The sequence below is a fragment of the Hippoglossus hippoglossus genome, chromosome 13 (genome assembly GCF_009819705.1).
Source record: "Hippoglossus hippoglossus isolate fHipHip1 chromosome 13, fHipHip1.pri, whole genome shotgun sequence".
NCBI lineage: Eukaryota > Metazoa > Chordata > Actinopteri > Pleuronectiformes > Pleuronectidae > Hippoglossus > Hippoglossus hippoglossus.
The window spans coordinates 18871082-18884044 of record NC_047163.1 but is presented as its reverse complement, the minus strand read 5'-3'; the positions used below and the strand labels follow the sequence as shown (position 1 = coordinate 18884044).

At 40.4% G+C, this 12963-nt stretch overlaps 1 protein-coding gene across 1 annotated transcript in view; it reads right to left on the bottom strand.

The window, feature by feature from the left end:
- Positions 1-12883, bottom strand: part of brip1 (BRCA1 interacting protein C-terminal helicase 1) — a 39813-nt gene extending 26930 nt beyond the window's left edge. Inside the window, 8 exon segments of the mRNA XM_034605293.1 lie at positions 1126-1392; positions 4545-4610; positions 7164-7298; positions 7866-8011; positions 9077-9304; positions 10076-10187; positions 12199-12316; positions 12510-12883. Of these exon segments, the coding sequence (XP_034461184.1) occupies positions 1126-1392; positions 4545-4610; positions 7164-7298; positions 7866-8011; positions 9077-9304; positions 10076-10187; positions 12199-12291 (1047 nt within the window). The 5' untranslated portion in view covers positions 12292-12316; positions 12510-12883.
- Between the last annotated feature and the right edge of the window lie 80 nt (positions 12884-12963).

Sequence of the window (12963 nt, the reverse complement as noted above, 5' to 3'; positions counted from 1 at the left end):
TGTGGTAGTACTGTAGTTACCTTTGGGTCTGTGTTACAGGGTGTCTGAAAAGGTCAAAGGATGTGTCATGAGCTGCTGGTTTTCACAGCTGGAGAGGGTTCAACCTTGGTTCAAAGAGTACACTTCAGATGTGGGGTTGAACTGACCTGAGCTATGAACTATATCATTCACAGGCCATTCACAGGATAAAAGTCTCATGTCAACTTTGTAGTGTGTGCTGGATTTTTGTGGCAGATACCATAATTGACATTTGAGAATTAAAAGAAAGAATCCCTTAAAATTGGTTCTTTCCAGAAATGTGACCAATCAATGTAGAGAACAGGACATTTTACAGTCAAAGAAGAATTTCCACACTGCGGTTGTATGCCTGCACCAACCAGTGCAGTTTCTGTGTACATATTTCTACATTCTTTTTTATCCAGATTCATATAAAAGGTCACTGTAACCTTTACCATTGACAACTGAAACCTAATCACTTTATCGTTGAGTCCAAGTGACGACTGATCAAAAGTTGAAGAAATTCCCTCAAGCAGTCTTGATATCCCAATTAAGTGGCCCAAAACATGATTTTTGATGCCACCATGACCTTGACATTTGACCACTGAAATCTAATCAATTTATCAGTGAGTTTAAGTGATTTGTGCCAGATGTAATGACATTCCCAAGGTCAGTCCTAATATGTCGCATTAACATGAGGTAACTGTAACCCTGACCTTTGACCTCCAGGCACTACAATTTAATCTTAAATTCATCTTTGAGTGCAAGTGAAAGTTTGCACCAAATTTGAAGACATCCCCTCAAGCTGATCTTAAAATATAAAACATAAACATAATTTGAGGCCACTGTGACCTTGACCTGTGACTACCAAAAATCAAGGGAGTTAATCTTTTGCTCCAATCGAAGGTTTGTGGCAAATGTGAAAGAATGTGCTTTGTGAGGTGACCGTGACCTTGACCCTGACCTTTGACCACTAAAATCTAGTTCTGGCCTGATATTTGCAGTGTGAACCTTGACTTTGTCTTTAACAATTGCATTCTACATGTGAACACCAAAGGAATGCCTAGCTTTACATATATAGTACTTGCAAGAACGTGCGTGTGTGTGTGTTCATGCATATATCCTCACATTCTTGGCCTCCAGCAGCTCCTTGCAGCGTTCATTGCGGTTGGAATGAGGAGCCACTTCCGGGTGAACGCAGGTGTGATCTCTGCTGGATAAGATGGTCATTGGCACATTGGAGTAAACAGTGCGTTTCAGCTCATGGGCGATCTGAGTTATCTGTTTATGTGTCCGAGTTCCAAAGAAGATCTTAGGAATCTTCTTTTTGCCATCCTTGTCCTTCCCACTCTCTTTGGCTGAAGCACATGGGCACTGGGAGCAGGGTTCTGGGGCCTGGATGGAGAAAAATAAACACATGTGGTAGTTCATATCTAACCTGAACAGTTGAGTCCCAGATCTTCGTGAATGGCATAATACCAGCAACTTGCATTTATGATAACACCGTCCAGTTTTGCTGACTCTATGAATTCTTTGTTAAATAATTCTGAAGACAAAGTGAAGTTTTTTGTGAATCTTAACATTGGATCTTACTGGGAATCCACATGAAATGCGAGAAATGAGCCATGTGTAGGTGCTATTGAAGCACTCTATTCATGAAACCCAGACCAACCCAGTTTGGTCATGTCTTTCATCCAAACCAGCAGCAGCTCATGAGGACCTGAGAGGACAACAGCTGGCAAAACTCAATTAACCAGGCTGACAGAAATCCGAAAGGAGCTGAATATGTGTTTGTTTAAGCAAGCTTCACTTGGAGAAATTGACATTGTTCTTATTTATTGACTGACTGGCTTTCACTGAATTTAGGGTTCAGTGTCTTGCCCAGGTAAACTTTAGCATGCAGACTGCAGGAGCCAGAACTAACCACTGACCTGCCGATAAGTAGACGATTGGAACTACCTCTTGAGTTACACCCACCTATATGGATATGTATTCCAGCTGTGACTCAAGAGGTATGGCCGATCGTCTACTAATTGGAAGGTTGGTGGTTCAATCCCTGATACCTCCAGTCTGCATATAGCATTGTCCTTGGGAAAGATATTATGCTGTCTGCTTCCGTTCTTGCACAACGTCACTCAGCTAGTAATGTGGTGCTTTTGTGCTCAAACTAAATACATAGAGAAAATATAGAATAATAGTTAAGTTAAAGAATTTTAACACAACACTCCTTAACTAGAAATACCTCCATGCAGTTGTACACCTCTGCCATCCAGTGAGATATGCTCACAATCACCACTGTTCCTGAGCTATGACATTGAATAATGGCCAGTGATATTGCTGTTTTAATCTGTGTCAGTAAAATCACTTGTGTCAGATACTGCAACAGCCACTGTGCCACTGCACACTATCACTGCACAGAGTGCATTGTTTAATTAATGATAAGGCTGGCTGGCTGTCCATTTATGAGACATAACCAACAGTGGCACTTACTTATTCTTAAGGCCACTGTTAATACATTTTCAAACAATCGATCATTTGTACCACTGATGTGTATCATAAAAGCTTGGAATAAATTAATTCAATCCCTACACCTCATTTACACACAAATCACACAATGTGTGACGTATGCAAAAACACAAAGTTTTCATCCCCATTATCAGTTTTTTCATAATATTCTAAATATATATAATACATGTACTATATCTATTTAGTACATACATCTTAATATTACATACATCTACATAGCATACACAGCTTTACAATGCAGTATGATACAGAGCGCTACCAACTCATCATCATTATCCAGTGCCTCAATAAGCTTTTTGACAGACTGTGTTGAATGCTTTTGATATGCACATGGAGAAGCATAAAAAATTTGCATCCATACATAAGGTGTCCTGTCTCTCTCTACAGTGGGTGACCTTTTTGGGGTCTGAAAGATGATAGGCTACCATTGTAGTGGCTGGGAAAATGTAGCTGCTACATAATTAGCTGTCCAGTGACGTGGTGGATTCTTTTTCTCAAAGGTGAAGTGTAGCCAGCACCATTTATGAAACTGATCCTGCTTATGTGTTGTGCTCTTTTAAGTGGTTTACTCTTTGACCACTCAGTGCCTCACATACATCATAACAGGCTTCTCAAATCCAGAACTTCATTTAGAATATAGGACAAAATGTTGAATATCCTACGTTTTAAAGTATAATATAAAAGGTACTGAAGTGTAAAATATATAATTACCAATTTTATTAGTAGTAGAAGCAGCAGGAGTGGTACTAATACTCATGTATATACATTATATATAAATATGCTTAATTGACATGAAAAAAAGTAGCAATAACAAAAAATAACACACACACACACACACACACACACACACACACACACACACACACACACACACACACACACACACACACACACACACACACACACACACACACACACACACACACACACACACGAAATGGATGAATTAAGTTCCGATAGCTGATTCCATTTTGTATCCAGTTCCTGGTCCACAAAATACCTATGATTTATAAAGCTCCAACACTAACAAATCTCTCATCAAAACGGGAAATGGGCATCTCAGACAGGGTCCAAATATAGTTTTGGGGCAAATTGAGCTGCTTCCCTCTGTTGAAGATAAAAGGGCTTGAACACTCCTTGCAGGTATATTTTTGATTTATTTTGCTTGGTTAGTCTTAGAGGTTAGCAAATCATATACTAACTCAAATGTGCCATTTTACTTTCTAATTATGCAATGTGTAAATACAGTAGAGGAGACTGATGATAAACCACTGTTTTCTGACTGGAAAAACAACAGGTTGATGATCTCCAGCAAATGGAGATGGATCAATAGGTAAACACGGTCTCCACTGCATGGTAACAGACTTTTGTAACAACACTATGGCTTCTTTTTTCAGAGATTCAGAGAATCGTTTTTTTTCTTAATGATGAATTCATTTTATTCACAAGCTTGAAAAAAAGGTCCATCTCTAAGTTTTCTATAAAATCCCCTGAATGGTTCCACATAAGAATGATTGGTATGTGTTTTCATGCATCACAACTTACGATGGGGATCAGAGGGTAGCACTCCTAATGACAGATGAGTAGCTCTGGTTACCCACGAGCCCAGATTTTCCACGCTTGTTTCCCCATCAAATATTACAATGTGTGGTGGAGTATAGACCAGAGAGAAGCCTTAGAGAGCCATCTCTCAGAGTTAAGAGGGATAACGAGCCCTGAGCCCATGTGAAAAATAAACAGAGGTGCTGTAGGGCCCCAACACCAGTTCAAGTTACCTTTCTCCTCTGGAACAGTTACGCTTCACAGCCTGGGCCCTGGGCCCGATCACCTTACCTGCTGCTGCCACATTAAATAGAGCCATCCAAATATCCTGCTCCAAGATGGCCAATAATTACTTATTCATTGGCAGGAGGGGAAGAAGGGGTGGGTAGGGGCAGAGTAGAAGAGCTTGCTGATGAATAGAGGCCCTTGTCAAAAGCTGCAGCAGGAAACAGCTGACACAAGAGTATCCTTTTACATACCTGCCTCCTGAGATGCCAGGACAACAAGGTTTCAAGCTTGGCCCCACAGCCCAGAGCAGACACCCCTAGAAAGGAATGCAGATAACTGGCAAAAGTGGCAAACAGGACACCAGCTCGCAACAAGAATATAATGCTTCTTTCAGCACAGGACAATTTCACTGGTGTTACTCTTTGGGTGCCACCAGCAATGACAATGCCATTTATCTATCAAACAACACATTATGTGAGTGAAGTGTTTTCCTATTATCCCAGCATTTACAGGTACACTGTACAGTAAAGGTAAAGTTTCTTCCGGCTTACCATATCGTGGTATACAGGTTTACTTAGTAACTGTATGCTAAGTTTTGTCAAGCTTGTAAAAGTTTGTCAAGTTCCTTCAGGTATGACAGATTTCTTGGTATACGCTGCCAGGTGTAAGTGTATGCAATGGCCAAAGCTTTCTTGAATTGACAGAACAGAGGTCAGCGGTGTTACTGAACACCTCAGAATATTCACAGGTAGGCTTCTGTTGCTATTCTCCCTGCCAACACCTGATAGATGGAAATCTCACACTCTGGGGGGCCAGTCAGAGGGCACCGAGGGGCCGCAGGCAGTGGATCACTTAGGTATCACTGGCGCCTCTTGCTGGACGCCAATTTGCTCCTCATTCCACAGCTTTCAAGGGCTTGGAATTCATTCCAATAAGGGTGTGCTTCAATAGCCAATACCTCAGAAGACATGACACCGAACACCCCTTCCTACCGATATGACCACACGGTGCAGGGAGGCACCACGGCAAATATCTGCCCTCCAAAGCACCTGTTTATCCCTCGGGCACAGTAACCAGCGGGTGAACCCCATTCAATATTTATCCCCGTGGCTTTCACAGATCAGCGGCCCAGGCGAGGCAAACCCTCTTAATTAAAACTGGAGCTTGCTTCAAAGGGCTCCATTCAGGCCGTCAGTCAGCACTCACAGGACAAAAGAGCCCGGGTTATGTAGCTCCAGGGAAACCAGAGACGGACGCGCTTTTTCGACTTCACTTTCCCTCCTCCTCTTTTTCCACCTCCCGTCATCCATAGATCTAAATCCAAGCAACACACCTGTGGCAGGTTTAGACGCAGTTGTGAAAGTTCAACCATTCCTGTGAGCTTTGCGACACAGTAGTTTATGGTTCAACATGTAATGGTTATGGGTAACCTGTTGGTCTCTGGAACCTGCAGAGAATTCAGGAACCTTGATTGTTCACCAGAAAGAGCATCTTAATACCTTAAGGAACATGATGTTACTTGATGCACCTGCTTTGGTGGCGTCTTAGTGCAGCAACGGGTTGAAATGACATGCTAGACTTTCAACTTGCAGCTGAAAATGATTCATCATGATTGTTCTACCAAATCATCAACATTTTCCTGAGACCTTTCAAGAATTTGAGCCTTCAAGATACTTTCAGCAGTAAGTTAATGATCTCCAGCTAGTAAAAGGTACATTCTAGATTACAATACAGCAGTGCTGCAATAAATCAAGAGATGAAACAACTTATTGTTAATTTGATTAATGGATCAACAGTAAAAAACATATCAGCACCTATTTTGATAACTCATTAAGTGTTTAAAACATTTTTAAGATTATATATGATAGTCAGTCTTGAAAAAGATGCCAATGAATAATTTTCAGATATGAAAGAAATAAACATCATCACAACTGGTCCACTCAAATCAAATTGTAAAAGCTGTGTGGATAAACACAGACTGGTTTACTGTTTCTTAATGTGATAAAGCAAAGTACACTGTTTATATTAACAATGTATTTATAATCTTGGTATTCTGTTCAAACAAGAACCTGTTTGTAGAAAATGAATGTTCAAATTTCTTATATTTCCAGCCTTTACATGTTTTAAACTTCAACCACAGCCTTGATTCGTTTCGTGGAGCGTAGCGCCACCCAGTGGTGACAATGAATGATGATTCTGACCATATTGCTGACATGGTGAGTGATAGGGTGCAGCAGACTTTTTCACAATGGGCATTTTAACATCTTATAGCAGCAAAAACACAAATAATAATAACGGCTTTGTTCAATTTAAATGTCTTGATAGTGGAGACAGAGGAACTTTTTCAGAGCAGACTTTTGGACATTTCACTGCAGGACAAGCCCAAGTGTAATTACTTTACATTAACAATGTGCCCATGTTCCATGTTAGTGCCTTGATGTTGTGCATGCTGGCTGAGATGAACAGCTTACTGAGACTCACTTATGAACACAATTATTTACACTTGCTTTTTAAGGTTTATTCAGTAATTTGATTTGTCAATAATATTTTATATCGAAGATGGTGTCCATTTATATGTTCCATTAATATTTTAGTATTTCTTAACTAAATTACTCTTATTTGGTTACTTAGTCTAGGATCATGTGTTCCTGCTAGATGGAGTCTGGAATGTAGGTGCACCATGCCCATATATTTTGATACAGCCCATATTTTCAATCTTTTAAACTGTATCACATCAGCATTATCAAGGTTGGTCCACAGTGACCCGCTTATATTTAAGAAAAAAATCTAATACATGGACATTACTGCCCCCATGTGGCAGTAAACCTATGACTGGTGTAAGAGTGCATTTCTGTCTGGAGTATACTCACGCTGCATGATGAGGGTAAACCGGTCAGGGGGCTGTGTGGCTGTGTGGCCCAACTCGGCCCCGGAGGCTGGTTTTCTTGCTCCGGCTCATCATCTATGAAGATCACTCCCCTCTCCAGGCGCTTCCTCTTCCGGCTCTGAAGACACTTTACATTAATGAACTACACATTACTCAACATGTACATTACAACCAGTACAGACCAGTCTTGTTTAAATGTACTTAGTGACTTTAGTCACTGTGATGCCACAGTTAAGTTGTCCTTCAACCTCTTGGATATAAAATATCATAATTTCCTTATTTCATCTGTGATTTGTGAAGTCACAACGACCTTGATCTTTGACCATTGAAATATAATTAGTTCATAATCAAGTCCTAATGAATATTTGTGCCGTTAGACAGTTCAGGCATGTTTATTAAATACATATGCACATATATGAATTTACTGTATGTCATTGTCTGGCAGTAATATTGTGCATTGCATCTTGACTCACCTATATCTCGGTAACATTGTAATGGTGACCAACACATTGTGACAGTACTCTACTGCGAAATATCATCAATACAATTTTATCAAACTACTACAGATATTACTTTTCTTTATTTGACACCACGAGGCAGAGAGTACATACATATATCCTCAACATATATCAAAGTGAATTCTGTAAAAATTTACAAAAGGTATGTACGAAGCATCGATGATTACCTCTTGCTCAGCATCCCGAATGCGTTTCCTGTCTGGCTGGAAGTCATCGTCTTTGTTGCAGTCAGAGCTCAGGGAAGACTGGAACTTCTCAGACAGGCGGGAGGCTATGGATTGTTTCTTGGGCTGTGGCTCCTTTGGTGACAGCACTATAACAATATAAAAATGTTTGGAACATATACAGTAACAGAAATTAGCATGTGCGCAAATGGCTTAAATCTTATTTGTGTAGAAAAGGTCAAGTCAGGTCTGCTGTTAATTCTGATGACATAATACTAAACACTTCAGGTACAAAGTAACTTTCAAAATCTCAAAATATTTTAAGCAGTGAAATACTTTTTTTGAAACATAAGCTAATTGTTATACTAACCTGTAAATATACAGTGACTTTATGCAATTAGAAAATGTGGTACTTGTGAGTACTGGTGTAATGATTCATTGAATGATTCATCAAACTTGATATTTGAGATTCCACTGAACTGACTCAACAATGTTAACAAAGCTGGGAGTGTGGAAGAACCAGTGGCTGCATTTTTCTTGTCTGTAATCACTTGAGAACCCACACAGAATTACACATGGTTCCTCCTGTGACAGCTATGACTTTAATATGTGATTGCATTTTCCATTTATAGGATCACTATATTTGATTAACAGGATTATTGCAGCAATGTGTTGAAGTAAACTCACTGGTGTGATTCCCTGGATTCGCTAAAACAGACGTTCCCATCTCCAGTTATTTTATCTGAATGTTTCTGAACACAATTTCCAGAGATGTTGCTTCATCACAACATATGGCAATAGTGCAATATATAACTACACACATCATTACAGAGGATTGTATCCATATAACTAAATGTTTCATGAGGAGATTTACACCCAACAAAAACATTCCTTTTACCAACAAACATTACATTTTTCTGTGTGTCTGATTTGACGGTTAAACTGAGGACCAACAGACATACAATGCTTAAGTTCCGGGACTGACAATACCTACTTTGGTTGAATGACAGAAAAAAACAGTCGAGAGAAAAAAAGATCAAATACTGGGAGTCCACTGGACTAACCTCTCACTGTCTATTAAGAATATTTATTCCCACTGTTTACTTTTTTCTACTCAGTGGAAATCCAAAGTGAAGACAGGTTGAGGAAGATGTATTTGGGATGAACATGTCCAAATGGTACAGCAGACAAAAGTGGGACAGAAAGAGACTTACAATGTGCAGGTGTGGGGGGCAGCTGCAGTGCAATGCTTTGATCTTTAAGTGGTGACACAGTGAGGTCCACAACAGCAGGTTTGACTTCTACTGTGGCCGACACCAGTTTAGCTTTGCTGTGGCACACACACTGGCAGCATGTGCTGACATCCGGCTTCTTACAGGCGTCAGGGCTTTTATCGGACTGGTTCTTAACGTCCACTGGGTTTCCACCTTCGTGCAGTTTAGCTGTCAACACACAATGGAAGACAGTTATAACAGTGACACCGAGTCTGTATATGGTGTACGAATGTGAATTGATAACGTATTATTGATATCAACGCCAAACTCATCTCTGCTGCTCAGTCAGATTTTTAGTGACTAACTTGTTCCTGACCACTTTTGTTTGAAGGAGGGGGAGTAGGCTTACACAGCTTGTCAACTTCAACACAACCGCTTTATTTTCTAAGTCCGAACACAGTGTAAAGTAGGAAAAAGACTTGCATGTGACTCAGTTGTGCAAGAGCTTCACTGTTTAACAGCTATAAAATTAATAAAACTAGAATGGCGCTCAGTAATGTGCATACCTCCGCAAAGGCCCAACAGTCTCCTTAAGTTGTACACACTTATAGATATCAGTTCCCTAAATAGGCCATTTCTTCCATTAAGATCCATCAATTAATACCCGAGAAATTATGAAAAATATTTTTGCCCCATGTCCTACCCTTCCACCAAGTTTAATAGAAATCTGTTCTGAAAAAGAAATATATATACACTCAGTAACGGACATGCTACTGAAGTATGGCTTTGGATAAAAGCGTCAGCTAAATGAATGTACACCATGTTATTACAAATGCACAGTATCCTTATATAGATATTGGAAACAAACAACGCAAGTTTATATGAAGCAATTTATGAAGAAAGAAAAGAGGGAAGTGAAAAACTGTGTAAATGATTTTCAACTTAAAAGCTTTTTCATTTTCTTTGAGGATATTAAGACCTATCTTCTCTCAGGCTTACCAAACTGAGCCTGCTGCCAGGCCAGAGCAGAGCAGAGCAAGGCTAAGCTTTTTCCACTTCCTGTGGGACTCTCCAGCAAACAGTGTTGCCCATAGTTCAGTCCTCGGACGATCTGCAGACAAGATACACACATTTACACAGTCAGTTAAAACAATCAATAAGTGCTAAATCTTTATATAATATACCACAATTTAAGGTGCGACTAGTTTGTTTCCCTCTGTGCACCTTCTCCATGCAAAGACAACACAGTTCAAAGCACAAATAGGCAATCAATCCATATCAACAACAACCAGTTCCACAACTCTATGAATAGTAAGTTTTGGTCATATATTGTGGCAAACTAATAAAACAGTTGATAAATCATTAAAGAGCTGAGGCTCAGCTTAAACTTGAGAAGCTCTAGCACATTAGACTCAAACGCAGAGGTGTTATTGCATTATGTCATCACTCAGCTTTATCTCCCTCCAGAGCCCAGTGATACAGTTAAGTCTCTTCTTGACATGACTCCAGGAAGAAAAGCCTGGATGGCAAAAGACTGTCCTCAGTTAAACCACATTAAAACAGATGTGGTCTTGTTTGGACCCCATCTCCCCATCCGGGGTATAGAGAATAATTTAGGGCCCCTCACACCTAACTTACATACAAGTTAAAAATCTTGGTGTCACCTTTGACCCTGTGTTGACATTTAACATAGCACTGTTGTTATAGGCTGTTACTTTCAACTAAGAAATATTGCTAAACTTAAACCCTTCCTTTCTCAACAACCTGAAGATACCTTCATCACATACCAACTGGATTATTACAACGCCCTCTTTTCCAAAGTTAGCCAGTCATCCCTGTTTAGCCCTCAGACAATCTCACCTGTACTTGCATCTCTACACTGGCTCCCAGTGAAGTACAGGATTCCGTAGAAGATTCTTTTGTTTGCTTTTAAAATGCCCCCGAAACATTTCTAAGCTTCTCTTCCCCGGTTCCACCCGTACAAATCTCTGTGCAGTCTGAGAATGGTCCAAAGAGGAAAGACACACAACACGCAATGGGCTAGCACCCTCCCCTGGGTCTGGGTGCAGCTCAAAGCTAACACTCCCCTGAAATAGAAAAATAAATTAAAAATCAAAAGGTGTCCCCATGCTGACTGTCTCGCCCTGCCAATCAGCTGTTGGGGGTGGGGGATCGTTCCACCCATCTCTCCTGGCCTGGTCTGACCTCACTCCTCATGCATACCATTCTCTCTTGGCTTTGCAAGCAGACAAACACGCACAAACAACCCACAAATACTGGTTTAATTCAGTCTTATTGGATCAGACGCTTTTAAGCATGCCCCTTTTTTGTCTCACACCATTCATAAACTGTAACTGCTCTGTCTTTTATGTTTATCTATATGTGTAATCCACTGCCACTCTGTCACCTTGTCTTGCTTTGTCACCTTATTTCACTAATAATAATAAAAAAAGAGAGATAGATACTCATGATTTTATGGATTCATATCATCAATAAATACATTGTCATATATTTAAGTCATTATTTTGAGAAGATGTGATACTCTCTTTAAATAATGCTTCAGTATCCAAATATGATAAATTACGTGATTATTTTGAGAAGATTTGTCATTAAAATGCACGGGACCTTTTTTCCATCAGTGACAGAATTGGGCTTCCACCTGTAGTTGAACATTTAGAATGAAAAACACTTAACAGCCAGGGGCACAAGTGTGAACCGGTTCTGAGTCGATAGCTGTTGCAGTGTCCTACAATGCTTAGTTTGCCCAAATAGAAGCGGGAGATTTGGAACTGAAAGAACAAACTATGTTGGATTTGTCAAGATAGTGTAAACACTGAGTCCAGCACAGACCCAGACACAGCTGAAGTAGAACTGCTGAGAGCCAACTGTCCTATTGGTTTGACTGTGTATTATAATAAAGGGCTGAAATAATCACCAATGGGCCAGTTCACTTACACACACTGCACAAAAAGCCTGAATAACAAGAGGTGAAAATCATGTCACATCACTTCCTAACTTCAGTTCAACTGAACAAATATAAAACACACTACAACTTGAATGAAAATCCAATGCATATCTCTGAATTAGAAGATGCACAGGTTAGTGGTGAGGGTGCTACTCACTGAATTCATCATGGCCAGCTGGGACGGATAGGCCTTGCAGGGGAAGTGGATCTTCACCCCTCCAATGGTGTACTCCACTGGGGACTTCGCCATGTTTCTCTGCGTCACACTGATGTGTCTGAACAAGCAGGAAACATGTCTGATAAACCTGGTATTAGCCTCCTAGCATCCGGACACACGCTGTTAGCAAAGCCCCGGTTAATAATCCATTGACTCTCGAGCTAATGTGGTTAAGATTTAAATCACAAACTTGAAGTTGAACACATGTCACTGTCGGTCGTGTCCGCTGCTGTTGTCACCTTGTCACCTACCTGAGGTTCGACAGAGGCAGTCACTCGTTAGCTTATTTTCCCCTGCTTTACTTTAACTACTGTTGACATCCATCTTAAACTGCTGCCACTGTACACAAACACACGTTCTCTCAGGATTAACCACGAGCCGTGTCAGTCCACTGCTCCACCCATTATCTTTCCCGCTCCCCAAATTCACAGGAATACGCTTGACAGGAAGTGAGAGCAGTGGGACTTCCTGCAGTTGCTTTCAAAACAAAACCCCTTTTGTGAGACATCGCAGAACATGTCGCTGTATGTCCTCTATGAAAATCCTTTGGATGAGTGTAGTCTTTCACAGGAAGTAGTCCCTGGGTTCAGAACATCACCAACACCGATGGTAAGTAGCGATTATTACGTTTAGATGTTTAAGCTTGGTGTGACAACCACAACTTGACTTTACGGAAGTAGTGTAGCGGAAGTAAACATCAGCCCT